General features: G+C 50.0%; 1 protein-coding gene and 1 long non-coding RNA gene across 6 annotated transcripts in view; both read right to left on the bottom strand.

The window, feature by feature from the left end:
• Window positions 1-500: 500 nt before the first annotated feature.
• The window catches only part of LOC120941731 (zonadhesin-like), a 138,804-nt gene continuing 121,814 nt past the window's right edge, over window positions 501-17,490 (bottom strand). For all 5 annotated transcript variants that reach the window (XM_040355356.1, XM_040355355.1, XM_040355359.1 and 2 more), the window contains one exon: window positions 501-663. In XM_040355356.1, coding sequence (XP_040211290.1) covers window positions 649-663 — 15 coding nt within the window. In that variant the 3' untranslated portion in view covers window positions 501-648. The remainder of the gene's footprint in view (window positions 664-17,490) is intronic.
• Window positions 2,826-13,280, bottom strand: LOC120941734. Its single transcript, XR_005749582.1, has 3 exons — window positions 13,094-13,280; window positions 5,715-5,787; window positions 2,826-2,839 (listed from the first exon to the last, which is right to left on the bottom strand). It is a non-coding gene; the product is annotated as an uncharacterized LOC120941734 (long non-coding RNA).

The raw sequence follows: 17,490 nt of genomic DNA, 5'->3' as shown, positions 1-17,490 counted from the left end.
TGTTAAAATAACATATAAAATATATATATAAAAAAAATCAAAAAATAAAATATCAAAAGGATATATAAAAATATATAAAAAAATATGTTAAAATAACATATAAAATATATATATAAAAAAAAATCAAAAAATAAAATATCAAAAAGATATATAAAAAAATATAAAAAAAAAATATTGTCACTCCTAAAAAAAATTCTGACATCTCAATTATTCCCCTAAATCAAAGTCTACATTTATTTTCTGTGATCATCAGCTCCATCTAGTGGCCATATTGCGGTATTTTTTCTTAAAATACCCCAATCAGGAAAATACCGCCTCATGGCCACTAGATGTGGATTTATGTATTCTTCATGTGATGATATGTGATCACCTTCACTCCATTCTGTCCCTTGTGCTATTATTTCCTTTTCTTTGTATAATCAGCATGGAAACATTTCACATTTATTTCCAATAACATTCTGATCTCCGGGGAGAGAGAAAAGACACAATGAATGCCGATCTGTGTTCATCAATAAAATATTTTATTATATAAAATAAATACATTTTAGAAAAGCGCCGACTCGTCATTTCTGGATGTCGGTCCCTGAAGAGCTTTGCAGATCTATGAAGAGCCAATCAGAGGATGGTAGCGGCCCGGAGAGGGCGGAGTCACGGCTTCCACTCCTGGTAGGAAAGGAAGAAGAAGGTTACCTACAGCGGACCTTCACCAAATAGGAGAAGTTATTTGCACCTGACTTCTCCCCCTTACACAATTATGTTAAAAATATATAATTAGGTAGATTCAGGTAGAGTTAGGTCGGCTTATCAGTAGATAAGCCGACCTAACTCGGAATCTACGCCGACGTATGTGTAAGTGTATTGCGCCGTCCTATCTTAGATTGCAATATTTTGGATGGCCGCTAGGTGGCGCTTCCATTGCGGTCGGCGTAGACTATGTAAATGAGGGGATACGCCGATTCACGAACGTACGCCCGGCCGCCGCAGTCGATTTACGCCGTTTACGTAAGGCATTAGCAGGCCTAAAGTTATTCCACCTATTAGGTGGAATAACAATGTTAAAATATGGCCGCCGTTCCCGCCGCGAGATTCGAATTTTTTACGTCGTTTGCGTAAGTCGTCCATGAATCGGGATTTACACCGTTTACGTCCACGTCGAAATCAATAGGCCCGTGCGGCGTACGTAGCCGCAATGCACACTGGGGAATGTAGGCGCCCGGCACATGCGCAGTTAAAAAAAAAAAACATAAAAAACGTGAGGTCAAGCCTCATTACCATCAAACACGCCCCCCTCCAACACATTTGAATTTGGCGCCCTTACGCCCGCCCGCTTTAGGCTACGCCGCCGTATATTAGCAGGCAAGTATATTGAGAATCATTACTAGCCTAGCTAATTTATGGCGGCGTAGCCTAAACACGCTAAGCTACGCCGCCGCAAGTTTAGGCAGATGTACTTGAATCTACCTAATATTATCTTAAATATTTCTGCCTTCCATGCATGCGCAGATGTGCCGCGGGGCTTCTGGACCCGGCAGAGACATGCGTCTCATCTGCACACATGTGGGTGTGGCCCCCCCCCCCCGCGCATGCACAGACGCCGCAGGTATGGAGGTCCCGGGTCTCGGGTTGCTGGGTGGAGATCTCTGCCGGGTCCTGAAGCTCATTGTGACACGTCTGCACGCGCCTCAGATATTTCAAGATGGCGGCATCCGAGAGGAGGGGCGGGGCCAGCATTACGGGGAATGGAGTTCCTTTTTCGTCATCTCAATGTACAATAATAATATGAAAGATACAAAATGACAAGAGAGAGAGAGAGAGAGAGAGTCCCGACTCAGAGGAAAGTGTTGGGGTGATGATGGGTGACGTATCAATTTATTTCACAAAATAAAGAACCGATTGTCTGATTGTGAGATATATAGAAGACTTCTGTAAGGGGGACTCTGATGTAAGGGGGGGCTCTGATGTAAGGGGGGGGACTCTGATGTAAGGGGGGGCTCTGATGTAAGGGGGGGGACTCTGATGTAAGGGGGGGCTCTGATGTAAGGGGGGGGGCCCTGATGTAAGGGGGGACTCTCATGTAAGGGGGGATTCTCATGTAAGGGGGGACTCTCATGTAAGGGGGGACTCTCATGTAAGAGAGGATTCTGATGTGGACTATGGTATAAGGGGGACACTTAAATGATGGGGACTCTGATGTAAGGGGTGGCTCTCATGTAACGGGGGACTCTCATGTAAGGGGGGACTCTCAAGTAAGGCGGGACACTCATGTAAGGGGGGACTCTCATGTAACGGGGACTCTCATGTAACGGGGACTCTGATGTAAGGGGGGGACTCTGATGTGGACTATTGTATAAGGGGGACACTTAAATGATGGGGACACTGATGTAAGGGGGGACTCTCATGTAAGGGGGGACTCTCATGTAAGGGGGGACTCTGGTGTGATGGAGGCTTCTACTATGTTATTAATTAAAGTGGTTTATCCATTAATTTATTTAAAAAAAACAATTTTGATTCACCTATTGTAATTTTTGGTAAATACAGGATTTGGAGGTCACTGAAGGGTTTGGAGGGCGTGTCCTACGACAACCGCATATTCCCGGCATCCTGTGACTTCCTGTTGTGGATCTGGGACAGGAAGTGAAGGGAAATCTCCTGCCAGGGGTCACACTCCCCTCGGTGTTGTACAGGAAGTAGTAGGTAGGGATGTATAAAGGGGTCAGTCTACTAGACAATGAGGGGGAGGGTGGAATTTCCTAACGTCCCCCCCGGGAATAACACATAGAACCCCAATTACCTGATCATCGTCAGGGATACGATCGGATGAAGGCCTGACATTACAGCTCTGTGGAGAGAGAAGAGATGATCGGTATTAGTAAAGTGACGGACGTGTCAGAAGATGGCGGCAGACGACCCCACAGACATGACGGGTCCAGGGATGAGCTGAACACCCCCCCCCCACCCCGGTTCGGTTCGCAGCAGAACATGGGAACAGGCAAAAAATTTGTTCGCACACCATTAAAGTCTATGGGACACGAACATGAAAAATCAAAAGTGTTATTCTTAAAGGTTAATATGCAAGTTATTGTCATAAAAAGTGTTTGGGGACCCGGGTCCTGCCCCAGGGGACTGTTTGGGGACCCGGGTCCTGCCCCAGGGGAGTGTTTGGGGACCCGTGTCCTGCCCCAGGAGGAGTGTTTGGGGACCCGGGTCCTGCCCCAGGGGAGTGTTTGAGGACCCGGGTCCTGCCCCAGGAGGAGTGTTTGGGGACTCGAGTCCTGCCCCAGGGGAGTGTTTGAGGACCCGGGTCCTGCCCCAGAGGAGTGTTTGGGGACCCGGGTCCTGTCCCAGGGGAATGTTTGGGGACCCGGGTCCTGTCCCAGGAGGAGTGTTTGGGGACTCGAGTCCTGCCCCAGGAGGAGTGTTTGGGGCCCGGGTCCTGCCCCAGGGGAGTGTTTGAGGACCCGGGTCCTGCCCCAGGAGGAGTGTTTGGGGACCCGGGTCCTGCCCCAGGAGGAGTGTTTGGGGACTCGAGTCCTGCCCCAGGAGGAGTGTTTGAGGACCCGGGTCCTGCCCCAGGAGGAGTGTTTGGGGACTCGAGTCCTGCCCCAGGAGGAGTGTTTGGGGCCCGGGTCCTGCCCCAGGGGAGTGTTTGAGGACCCGGGTCCTGCCCCAGGAGGAGTGTTTGGGGACCCGGGTCCTGTCCCAGGGGAATGTTTGGGGACCCGGGTCCTGTCCCAGGGGAGTGTTTGGGGACCCGGGTCCTGTCCCAGGGGAATGTTTGGGGACCCGGGTCCTGCCCCAGGGGAATGTTTGGGGACCGGGTCCTTTCCCAGGGGAATGTTTGGGGACCCGGGTCCTGCCCCAGGGGAGCGTTTGGGGACCCGGGTCCTGCCCCAGGGGAGTGTTTGGGGACCCGGGTCCTGCCCCAGGGGGAGTGTTTGGGGACCCGGGTCCTGCCCCAGGGGAGTGTTTGGGGACCCAGGTCCTGCCCCAGGGGGAGTGTTTGGGGACCCGGGTCCTGTCCCAGGGGAATGTTTGGGGACCCGGGTCCTGCCCCAGGGGAGTGTTTGAGGACCCGGGTCCTGCCCCAGGAGGAGTGTTTGGGGACTCGGGTCCTGCCCCAGGGGAGTGTTTGAGGACCCGGGTCCTGCCCCAGGAGGAGTGTTTGGGGCCCGGGTCCTGCCCCAGGGGAGTGTTTGAGGACCCGGGTCCTGCCCCAGGAGGAGTGTTTGGGGACCCGGGTCCTGTCCCAGGGGAATGTTTGGGGACCCGGGTCCTGCCCCAGGGGAATGTTTGGGGACCGGGTCCTTTCCCAGGGGAATGTTTGGGGACCCGGGTCCTGTCCCAGGGGAATGTTTGGGGACCCGGGTCCTGCCCCAGGGGAATGTTTGGGGACCGGGTCCTTTCCCAGGGGAATGTTTGGGGACCCGGGTCCTGCCCCAGGGGAGCGTTTGGGGACCCGGGTCCTGCCCCAGGGGAGTGTTTGGGGACCCGGGTCCTGCCCCAGGGGGAGTGTTTGGGGACCCGGGTCCTGCCCCAGGGGAGTGTTTGGCCCGGGGGAATGTTTGGGGACCCGGGTCCTGCCCCAGGGGAGCGTTTGGGGACCCGGGTCCTGCCCCAGGGGAGTGTTTGGGGACCCGGGTCCTGCCCCAGGGGGAGTGTTTGGGGACCCGGGTCCTGTCCCAGGGGAATGTTTGGGGACCCGGGTCCTGCTCCAGGGGAGTGTTTGGGGACCCGGGTCCTGCCCCAGGGGGAGTGTTTGGGGACCCGGGTCCTGCCCCAGGAGGAGTGTTTGGGGACCCGAGTCCTGCCCCAGGAGGAATGTTTGGGGGCCCGGGTCCTGCCCCAGGGGAGTGTTTGGGGACCCGGGTCCTGCCCCAGGAGGGAGTGTTTGGGGACCTGGGTCCTGCCCCGGGGGAATGTTTGGGGACCTGGGTCCTGCCCCAGGGGGGTGTTTGGGGACCTGGGTCCTGCCCCGGGGGAATGTTGGGGGACCTGGGTCCTGTCCCAGGGGAGTGTTTGGGGACCCGGGTCCTGCCCCAGGGGAGTGTTTGGGGACCCGTTTCCTGCCCCTGGAGGAGTGTTTGGGGACCCGGGTCCTGCCCCAGGGGAGTGTTTGGGGACCTGGGTCCTCCCCCAGGGGAGTGTTTGGGGACCCGAGTCCTGCCCAAGAGGAGTGTTTGGGGACCCGGGTCCTGCCCCAGGGGAGCATTTGGGGACCCGGGTCCTGCCCCAGGGGAGTGTTTGGGGACCCGGGTCCTTCCCCAGGGGACATGTATCAATGCAAAAAAAGTTTTAAAAACTGAAGTTTTATCAGGGGCAGTGATATTAATAATGCTAAAAGTGAAACAATAAAAGTGAAATATTCCTTTAAGTTTCGCACCTGGGGGGTGTCTATAGTATGCCTGTAAAGTAGCGCATGTTTCCCGTGTTTAGAACTGTCCCTGCACAAAGTGTCATTTCTAAAGGAAAAAAGTCATTTAAAACGACTCGCGGCTCTTCATGAATTGTTAGGGTTGTTTGGGACCCCCCCAAATTCCTTTACCAGGCCCTTCAGGTCTGGTATGGATTTGAAGGGGAACCCTGCACCAAAATAAAAATAAAAATGGCGTGGGGTTCCCCCCAAAAATCCACACCAGACCTTTATCCGAGCACGCATGTCCTTGGTGGCGGCGGGTCGTAAAAGGATTACAGCGCTGTGTGTGTGTGTTTTTTACCATTTTTGTCACTTCTTTGGGGGTAACTGGATTCTGCTGGGACTGTCGGCTCTTCAGAATCCGTCGAGTTCTCCTGCAGAATAAAACACAGATTTATCATTCGGTGATGACAAGGACCGGGCAGGACCGGCTTTTCTTCTACAATGCCGATCCCTCCATCCCCTCCCCCCTCCCGGGATACAGATAGTCGATCGTTATCTTATATCCAATGATGTTCCTGTCCAGAGATCACCGCACACATATGGGCGGATCTATTGACAGGACGGGAGGGGCAATAGACACATTGAGGGAAATCTACTAAGGGTTGAGCAGCCAAAATCTGGAACTACCAATCAACTTCTAGCTTTCATTTTTAAAGCTAAACGGACTCTCATGGGGACACCTGGTGTAAGGGGGGACTCTGATGGGACCCTGATGTAAGGGGGGACACTGATGGGAACCCTGATGTAAGAAGGGACTCTGATGGGGGCCCTGATGTAAGGGGGGACACTGATGGGGACCCTGATGTAAGAGGGGACACTGATGGGGACCCTGATGTAAGGGGGGTCTCTGATGGGGACCCTGATGTAAGAGGGGACACTGATGGGGACCCTGATGTAAGGGGGGACTCTGATGAGGGCCCTGATGTAAGAGGGGACACTGATGGGGACCCTGATGTAAGAGGGGTCTCTGATGGGGACCCTGATGTAAGCTGTCGTGGTCGTGGTCGGAGGTAGAGGGGAATCTGTCGTGGTCAGAGGTAGAAGGGAAGCTGTCGTGGTCAGGGGTAGAGGAGAAGCTGTCGTGGTCGGAGGTAGAAGGGAAGCTGTCGTGGTCAGGGGTAGAGGAGAAGCTGTCGTGGTCGGAGGTAGAAGCGAAGCTGTCGTGGTCGGAGGTAGAGGGGAAGCTGTCGTGGTCGGAGGTAGAGGGGAAGCTGTCGTGGTCGGAGGTAGAGGGGAAGCTGTCGTGGTCGGAGGTAGAGGGGAAGCTGTCGTGGTCGGAGGTAGAGGGGAAGCTGTCGTGGTCGGAGGTAGAGGGGAACCTGTCATGGTCTGTGGAAGAGGAGAATCTGTCATGGTCAGAGGTAGAGGGGAAGCTGTCATGGTCGGAGGTAGAGGGGAAGCTGTCGTGGTCGGAGGTAGAGGGGAAGCTGTCGTGGTCGGAGGTAGAGGAGAATCTGTCATGGTCAGAGGTAGAGGGGAAGCTTTCGTGGTCGGAGGTAGAGGGGAACCTGTCGTGGTCGGAGGTAGAGGGGAAGCTGTCGTGGTCGGAGGTAGAGGGGAAGCTGTTGTGGTCGGAGGTAGAGGGGAAGCTGTCGTGGTAGGATGTAGAGGGGAAGCTGTCGTGGTCGGGTATGGAGGTCCCGGGTTGCTTTCAATGTGCTGATGTTGTCCCCCTCCCCCCCTGGAATAACACACAGAGCCCTGATTACCTGATCGTCATCATCATCATCGGTGATCTCTATAGATTCCAATGATGAACCCTGTCCTGGACACTTCTGTGGAGAGAGAAGAGATGATCGGAATTAGTAAAGTGACGGACGTGTCAGAAGATGGCGGCAGACGACCCCACAGACATGACGGGTCTATTTATAGAAAATGTGTACAGATATTCCTCCAGAGAAACTTCATGTACATTCCTTCTGGGCGAGGAAACCAACTGGTGATGATGATGATCCCATAGACTGGTGATGATGATGATCCCATAGACTGGTGATGATGATGATGATCCCATAGACTGGTGATGATGATCCCATAGACTGGTGATGATGATGAAGATCCCATAGACTGGTGATGATGATGATGATCCCATAGACTGGTGATGATGATGATGATCCCATAGACTGGTGATGATGATGATGATCCCATAGACTGGTGATGATGATGATCCCATAGACTGGTGATGATGATGATCCTATAGACTGGTGATGGTGATGATGATGATCCCATAGACTGGTGATGATGATGATCCCTATAGGATCATCATCATCACCAGTCTATGGGATCATCATCCTGTGGCTCATCTATCTAATTGTAATCCAATAAAGATGGCCAAAGACAAGTCGTGTTTTTTTGATCGGCCAACCGGCTGATTAAAATAAAAAAGGAACAGATTCCTCCGCCCACAAAAATACTTTCTGGAATAAAAGTGGGAGGAGCTCCAGAGTTCTCACTCTTTCTGCTGCTTCTGGATCATCACAAAGTGTTTCTTCTCTGAATTCTCTGCACTTTTATTTCATGTATAATACGTTTATATCCATCTCATAATCTATTAGTCCTCATTCCATCCTCAGGTGAGGGGCGGCGCCCGCTGATTTATATCATTTATATTCAGAAGAACATTCGTCCCAAAGAGAAAACACCTGAAGAACATTCGATCTTTCCCCATCCTCACCCCCGCTGGATCCCTCGTACAGAAGGAATGTACATGGAGTAGTGCTGGATGAATAGTTATGGAGATTCTTTTATAAATAGACCCCAAAGTGTCACCTCCATTCTCTTACCCTGCAAGGCTCCTTTTTTGGCCATCGGCAGCACGGGAGTTGTCTAGGTTTCTCCTCTACGGGGATCTCGCTGGGTTCTGCTGGGACTGTCGGATCTTCAGAATCCGTCGACTTCTACAGAATAAAACACAGATTTATCATTCGTGATGACAAGGACTGGGCAGGACCGGCTTTTCTTCTACAAAGGGAATCCCCATACCGATCCCTCCATCCCCTCCCCCCTCCCGGGATACAGATAGTTGATCGTTGTGATGCATTTGCCTATATGTCTCAGTCTAATTCTCCCTGCTTGCCCTATGCAATTCTGTCCTCGGCTAACAGGTTATTGACGTGCTAATGTCCCCTCACTATTTCTAAAGGTTAATTGATCTATTGTGTTGTGTGAAGGAGATCTGTGTTTAAGTGGCTTGTGTTAATTATTCTGATTGCTTCATTGTGGTAATTATCTCTCTATATGCGGGGTAGAGCGGTCTAGTTAATGTATTCAGTACAACTAGTAATCAGCGTCATTGATGTCATTGTCTAAAGAAAATGTGTTTTCAGCATCGGCTCCGTCATGTCTGCCTAATCATCTGTATGGAAGCCCCAGTGTGAGGGGGGCGGAGATTTGTCATTGTAACAGTTTTGGAAATGACATATAAGCTGTGTGATATAACATTAAAGTCTGTCTTGTTCTAGCAGTAAGCCTGGACTAATGTGTGGCTTAATGGGCGATCTCAGGAATATTCCTCCTAGTGGAATATTGGGTGATGTTCTTATGGAAGAAGGGAATCTTTGACGGGATATCATACCGATACCGTCACAATTGGTTGGTAGCAGTGGGATTTTCCCTTCTATTCCCCTTCACACCCGGATTCCAAGCAGACACTGGAAGAACTACTGGAAGTTCGTGGAAGGATTGCTAGCAACAAAACCAAGCGGGTCATCATAGCAGAATCAATGGAGATAGACCAGGAGGACGGGATTGCAGCAACGCCAGCAGTACAAGAGATGGAGACACCAGTGATTCAGGAGGAGGAATCGCCAGCCAACAAGCTAATGAGAGAGAAGCTAGCATGGTTCGGCCCGAACCCAACGCCGGATGTGGTGCTGAAAGTGATGGACCTGTTAGCGAAGGAGGCTAAACAAATAAGAGACAAACAAATAAGAGACGCAGAACTACAGGAGGCTAAACAAATAAGAGACGCAGAGCTACAGTTAAAACTGGCAGCAGTCCAACAAGCAGCCGCACATCCTCCAAACAGTGAGTACAGCACAGCAGACACAAGGAAGATCCCGTTTAGCGCTTTTAAAGCTTTTGATGAAAAGGACTGTGAGATTGATAACTACCTGGCAGATTTTGAGCGACAATGTAACCTGCACCGAATAGCGAGAGGAGAGTGGGTCGCAATATTGTCAGGCAAACTGTCAGGCAAAGCTTCTGATGCTTTCCGGACCGTGCCAGATCAGGATATCCATAGCTACGCCCGGGTTAAAGAAGCGCTCCTGGCTCGTTATGCAGTAACCCCAGAGTCCCACCGACAGAAGTTCAGGGACTCACGCAAAACCACGAAAGACTCTTACGCGGAATGGGCATGCCAGTTGTCCCTGTCGGCCTCTAACTGGGTTAACAGCAGCCAGGCCACCACCGCAGAGGACATTTTGCAACTAATGCTCCTGGAGCAATTTTACAATCACATCCAGACGGATGTCAAAGACTGGGTGAGAGATCGCAGGCCCATGACCCTACCAGAGGCCGCGAAGTTGGCAGATGAATATGCGGATACTCGCAAGACAAACCAGGTCACACCACGGGTACAACCTCCACGACCAACGGCGCCCTCACACCCACCAGCCGCTAGATACCAACCACCTAACAGACCAATGACATCTAGCCCTCGCTATCCACGCCAGGAGGACAACGAACAACGCTGCTTCCGGTGCAAACAGCTGGGTCACTTCAAGCAGAATTGCCCCATGAACGACAACACCAGGTCAAATTGGTCTCAACCTGGGTACCGCCCACCAGTAGCAGCCCATTGTGTAGACTCGGCTTGGGATCTCCAGGAGCTGGGTCCGGAAGAACCATCGGACACCATTTACGAAGTCCTCACGGTACAATCTGGTATTACGGACAACAGGGAACACCATTGTCAGCTGGTCATGGGCGACAGCCCTGAGCCGGAGGGGCCCTGGAGGGAGCGGGGCAGAAAGAGGCACCGCCGGCTACCCCCCAAGAAGAAGAGGTCCTGGAAGCCGTATAACAAGCTGACCTGGGAGGAGAAGAAGCGACTGGAGGAGAGGGAGTCGCAGCGGGCGTCCCAGATGCGGGCCGAGATGTTCGCCAAGGGCCCACCGGTGGCCCCTTACACCACCACCCAGTTCCTGATGATGAAGGACCACGTGGAGAGCCTGCAGGACATGAGCAAGCAGGAGCTGATCCGTGAGTACATAGAGCTGGAGGAGTGCATAAGCCGCATGGAGGAGGAGAACAACCACCTGAGGTCACAGCAGGCTGACCCCCCCAGGCTCCATGAACTGGAGATGGAGCTGGAGAAGCTCAAAGAGGAGAACCGGCGGCTGCGGAGGGAGCAGAGGGTGGCTGACCCTATGGGGCCCTGATTCCCCCCCCCCCCCCGAACTCTGAGCACCAGTGCTACAGCATTTCAACAAATATAACTTTTTCTTTTTATGAATCTCCTGTGACTGTCACTTCAGAGCCATAACCTGCCCCTCCCATAGCGGGACACCTAGATAGCGGCGCACAGACCCATTCGCCGTCTTCACACTGACTTCTGGTGACTTTGCAGATCGCACAAAGACTTGGGGACTGACCGGCGTGTGATCTGACGACCCGGTGGCATACCTGAGTCTGAAGCAGTTGCCAAGGGAGGTCAGTCACGCCAACCGGAGTTAACCTCGGACTAAAAGCTCTAAACCCGTCAACCCTACTGGACCAGGGAAGGTCCAACCGGGTTTGCCGTAGCAGGGAGAAAAAGGGGGGCCATTGTGATGCATTTGCCTATATGTCTCAGTCTAATTCTCCCTGCTTGCCCTGTGTGATTCTGTCCTCGGCTAACAGGTTATTGACGTGCTAATGTCCCCTCACTATTTCTAAAGGTTAATTGATCTATTGTGTTGTGTGAAGGAGATCTGTGTTTAAGTGGCTTGTGTTAATTATTCTGATTGCTCCAGTGTGGTAATTATCTCTCTATATGCGGGGTCGAGCGGTCTAGTTAATGTATTCAGTACAACTAGTAATCAGCGTCATTGATGTCATTGTCTAAAGAAAATGTGTTTTCAGCATCCGCTCCGTCGTGTCTGCCTAATCATCTGTATGGAAGCCCCAGTGTGAGGGGGGCGGAGATTTGTCATTGTAACAGTTTTGGAAATGACATATAAGCTGTGTGATATAACATTAAAGTCTGTCTTGTTCTAGCAGTAAGCCTGGACTAATGTGTGGCTTAATGGGCGATCTCAGGAATATTCCTCCTAGTGGAATATTGGGTGATGTTCTTATGGAAGAAGGGAATCTTTGACGGGGATATCATACCGATACCGTCACAATTGTTATCTTATATCCAATGATGATCCTGTCCCCTGCGCAGCACAGAGATCACCGCACACACATGGGCGGGTCTGATGACAGGACGGGAGGGGCTCGGGGTCATTGGGAGTAATGACCAGTATGCCAAGACCCCGCCTCCAGTATGACCCCTGTACCCGCCTCCAGGAGGTGCAATGGGCACATTGAAGGGAATCTCATGAGGAGGATATGATCTCCATGTATAAATACATAAGGGGGATATGATCTCCATGTATAAATACATAAGGGGGGGATATGATCTCCATGTATAAATACATAAGGGGGGGATATGATCTCCATGTATAAATACATAAGGGGGGGATATGATCTCCATGTATAAATACATAAGGGGGGGATATGATCTCCATGTATAAATACATAAGGGGGGGGGTATGATCTCCATGTATAAATACATAAGGGGGGATATGATCTCCATGTATAATACATAAGGGGGGGATATGATCTCCATGTATAAATACATAAGGGGGGATATGATCTCCATGTATAAATACATAAGGGGGGATATGACCTCCATGTATAAATACATAAGGGGGGATATGATCTCCATGTATAAATACATAAGGGGGGATATGATCTCCATGTATAAATACATAAGGGGGGATATGATCTCCATGTATAAATACATAAGGGGGGATATGATCTCCATGTATAAATACATAAGGGGGGATATGATCTCCATGTATAAATACATAAGGGGGATATGATCTCCATGTATAAATACATAAGGGGGGATATGATCTCCATGTATAAATACATAAGGGGGGGATATGATCTCCATGTATAAATACATAAGGGGGATATGATCTCCATGTATAAATACATAAGGGGGGATATGATCTCCATGTATAAATACATAAGGGGGGGATATGATCTCCATGTATAAATACATAAGGGGGGATATGATCTCCATGTATAAATACATAAGGGGGATATGATCTCCATGTATAAATACATAAGGGGGGATATGATCTCCATGTATAAATACATAAGGGGGATATGATCTCCATGTATAAATACATAAGGGGGGATATGATCTCCATGTATAAATCACCTATATCAGTGATGGAGAACCTCGGCACCTCGGATGTTTTGGAATTACATTTCCCATGATGCTCCACTACACTGCGGAGTGCCTGAGCATCATGGGAAATGTAGTTCCAAAACATCCGAGGTGCCGAGGTTCTCCATCACTGCCCTATATACGGCTCTAATGTGACATCATCAGGTTACAGGTGAACTAACCAATTAAAATCATTACCCAGCTGGTGTTACAAAGAAATCCCGGCTAGAATACCCGCTACCCACACTCACCTCTCCTCCTCCATCCTGGTCCTCCGTCTTGCCACCATCAGATGGGGTCACCAGCAGCACGCAGACCACGAGACCCCCCAAGATCAGTAGAGTCCTCATCACTAATCCTCACCCCGATCCTCACTACAGCAACAAGACAGAAAGACGTTCACCCTCCGTATACCTCACAGTGCTGAGAGCAGTTCTTATATACACCACCTTTCCCCTCCCCCTCCCCTCTTGCTGGGACTTGCCGGCTACGGGATCCAAACCTACAGATGAGTCAGAACCCTTCCCTGTTCTTCTGTCACATCGTCTTTTGTGTTTTACCGATGACATATGATTATTTCCTAGAAATGTAGTGTAGCTTCCTCCTAGGTAGGTGCTAGGAATTACATAAGTTAGATATACAGTGCCTTGAAAAAGTATTCATACCCCTTGAAATTGTGTTTTATTGGGATTTTATGTGATGAACCAAAACAAACTGTCACATAGTTGTGAAGTGGAAGGAAAATGATAAATGATACAAATAAATATGTGAAAAGTGTGGGGGGGGAGGGGGGGAATTTGTATGGCGCACCCCGGAGTCAATACTGTAGACTTAAAGCAGGATGTCCGGTATAAGATTTGCCAGGGTGAGTACGTGAAGATCTACTCCCTGCTACCCTCTTGAGAAGTTTGACCTGGATAGGGTTAAGCACGATGATTGGAAGGAGGATGAGGAAAGGCGGCGGTACAGAGAGGACTTTCGCCAATTGACTACAAGCATTTGCCATTATGGCGAGTGTCATAGGGGAGAAGAACCCAGAGCTCTTCAGTTATATGGATGTTGTCAGGGAGGCCCATAGAGAATACGGGGAATCTGCTTGGCTGCGGTTCGATGAACAGTTTCGTCAGCGGAGGGCCGTCCGTCCTTCCCTTTGGTGAGACCACAAGGACATCAGCCTCTGGAATGCGGCTCATGTCCTCAACGCGGGCTCTAAACCATTTTTTTCCAGTAGGGGCGGGTGGTGCAGCTTCCCCTGGACCACCGGCCACTAAGAAGTGGGCTTTCTGTTGGCAGTACAACAAGGGCATTTGCAAGTTTTTTAAACACGAATGCTTCGGGTTTGGAGGTTCTTATCCCTGGTCCCGATGTTGTAAAAAATGCAAGGGCCGTGCCGGTGAGTCTGGAAGATGCCGGTGAGGGGGGGGGGAAAGGATGCAACCTTTCCTATATAGGTATCCGGACCGCGAGGCTGCGTGATTGCTGTGAAAGGGGTTCTTGGAGGGTTTTCCTTTGTTCCTTGAGTGCGGTTCCGCCTATGGCGCAGAATTTGCATTCAACTTTACAACATCCTGGGGTGGTCTCTGAAAAACTGGGTAAGGAAGTAGCGCTGGGTCGCATGGGTGGGCTTTTCACGGTGAAGCATTTGCCAGATTAAGTGTTTTTTGCCTCTAGGGGTGGTGCCTAAGAAGGAGCCACACAGGTTTCGCCTTGACCATCACCTATCCTTCCCCCAAAGGAGGTTCGGTCAACGGCGCCATTGATCTAGAGGCATGTAGAGTTTCGTACACTTCTTTGACGCGGCGGTTGGCTGGGTTTCCTTTGCATGGGGTCTCCTTCTGCTGAGGTGTGTGGGATACTTTTGTCTACATTACAGCACTTTGCAGGCAGATTTGGTAGGCCCGACTGCCATGCTTCGTTTTTTTAGGCATATTGATCAATTTGGACACTATGGAGTGCCGATTTCCAGAGGATAAATTGTTGGCCCTCAAGGCGGAGATCTGTGGGACATTGGGATTGCGCAAGATCCAGCTTAGGAAGCTACAATCCCTGTTGGATAAGACGGCTATTGGCTGCTACGGCGTGGGTTAGGTTCGTAGGGAACCTAACCCCTATATCCGTCTTAGTCGGGAACATTGGGAGGATGGATTGGATGCCGGTGAGCAACTTCGACTTTTTACAGATGTTCCAGAGTCATCAGGTTATGGGACCTGCTACCAGGGTCATTGGAGTGCAGCACCTTGGCTGCGTTCCTGGTTAGACGTGGGTTTTCTCGGAAACATGGCACGGGTGGAGGTTTTTTCCGGTCATGGAAATCTGGGGCGAGTCGCTTCAAAACTTGAAAATTCTGTTGAATTGCGACAACATAGGAGTAGTCAATGTTCAAGCCATTAACCGTGTCTCAGCATCGTCACAACCTGTTCTACGGCTGTTGCGCCACATGGAGCTTCGCTTTCTACAATTGAACATTTTTCTGTATGCTGTTCGCCTCCCTGGGGTGGACATGGCTAAAGAACCTATGTCCTTACAAATTTAGAATAGAGACACGGACTGAGTGACATGGGTTTTATACGGCCAATTTTATTAACCAAAGAATAAAATAATATAATATTAAAACATACCAATAAGTACAAATTCAACAATTTAATGCCCAACAACAAGAGGTCTTTGGGCGTCCTTAAGGCACAATTTTAACTGGAATTGTCCATGTCCTCAGCCGCCCCCCCAACCGGCTCGAAGACGTTCCGACATCACACATAATTCCATATTCCCCTCCCCCCAGGAGATATCACTCCTAGGAGGACCACCGCTAACCAAGTGGAAGCGCCATTCCTTAGATGGGCCCCACACTTTTGTAACCATGTAATTACTGACCCCCCAAAAACCCCTTGACCCCTTGAGGTTATTATTGTGGTTACTGTCAGGGGACACATCAGGGCCGCCATCAGGGGGGTACAGGCAGTACACCTGTAAGTGGCCCGGATGGCATCCCCCTTTTTTTTGTCAGCACCCAAAGCCCCCCCGACCTCTAAGGGGCCCAGTGGTCCCCAGGGCCCCAGATGGCACGCCCCTTTTTTTCATCAGCACCCAAAGCCCCCCTGACTTCTAAGGGGCCCGGTGGTCCCCAGGGCCCCGGATGGAATCCCCCTTTTTTTAATTTGATTTTTTTCGTCAGTGAAAGGAAGGGGCTCAGAATGACCAAGATATGACCCAGTTTTTCGTTCGATCTCAGTACGGCACCGGAGAATCCCTCTGAACCATTAATGCACACGGAGACATAGATTTAGAGTGATCTAAATCTTATTTATTTAATCATGTAAGATTTTACAAGCATTATAAAGCATAAAACAGTAGTTGCAAGCGTTAATATGTCAGTATAAAAAGAACAAGGTTATATGCAGACATGTTCTCATAATAATACACTAATGATACATGAACAAAAGACTCTAGGAAAGAATCCTGGGCCAGATCCACAAAGAGCCGCCATAACTCAAATATTCTGATTTAAGTTACACTGCCGCAAAATTTCTACCTAAGTGCCCGATCCACAAAGCACTTACCTAGAAATTTTTGGCTGTGTAACTTAAATCCGTCCGGCGCAAGGCGTTCCTATTTTCATGGGGCGAGTCCCATTTAAATTAGGCGTGCTCCCGCGCCGGACGTACTGCGCATGCTCACGACATCATTTTCCCGACGTGCATAGCGCGGTTTTACGTTACGCCAAGTTTTGAGAATCGCGCCGGGTAAAAAAAGTTGTGTCGGGGAAAAAAAAAGATACGGCAAAAAAAAAAAAAAAAACAGCGTCGCGGGTAAGAAGGGTCTACTTTTACAAGGTGTAAACAGTTTACACTTTGTAAAAGCAGCCCTAATTTTACGATTGCCACGTAAGTATTTACGGAGATTTCACGAAGCGAAACCGCTTCGTGGATCTCCGTAAGTGCTCATTTGCATACACGAAGCGGCATTTCGACTCGAAATGCCCCCAGTGGCGGATGCGGTACTGCATCCTAAGATCCGGCAGTGTAAGTCCCTTACACATGTCGGATCTTCTGCCTATCTTTTGGAAACTGATTCTGTGGATCAGTTCCAAGGATAGAAACAGGGATACGACGGCGTATCAGTAGAAACGCCGGCGCATCCCTTTTGAGGATCTGGCCCCCTGTCTACAAACTACAAAACAACAAGATAACCTTATAGAAGTAGAAAGATAAGCAAACGTCAATAACAAGAAATTAGGGCACAAGACTTGTTCCCAAACAAAATGTTTTACTGAGATATGTGTGAGCGAGAAAGAATATGCAGCAGAAATATGACTTGAGCAATTATCCCTAAGATGGATACTTATTCTAAGATGGAGTCACAATGGTTCATATTCCTTCAGTCCCCTCTTAATTCATAAAAATGAATTCCTACAGATTATATGGTGACCTAGCTTACATATACATATGGGGTAATGCACCTAGCAACACAGAGAGTTACAGCCCCTCTTATATGTGATTTCTAATAACTATAAGCCCCAGGTCCCGCTACAAGTCTAAAGGAGAACGAAGACTCGCAGTCCAAGGACCGCGGCTATGGAACGCTCTACCCACAGACATTCGGATGGAAGTGAACCATCGGGCCTTCAGAAAAAACCTAAGACACATCTAAT

Source organism: Rana temporaria, chromosome 5, assembly GCF_905171775.1.
Source record: "Rana temporaria chromosome 5, aRanTem1.1, whole genome shotgun sequence".
In the NCBI taxonomy this organism is placed as follows: domain Eukaryota; kingdom Metazoa; phylum Chordata; class Amphibia; order Anura; family Ranidae; genus Rana; species Rana temporaria.
This window is presented reverse-complemented; position numbering and strand designations above follow the sequence as displayed.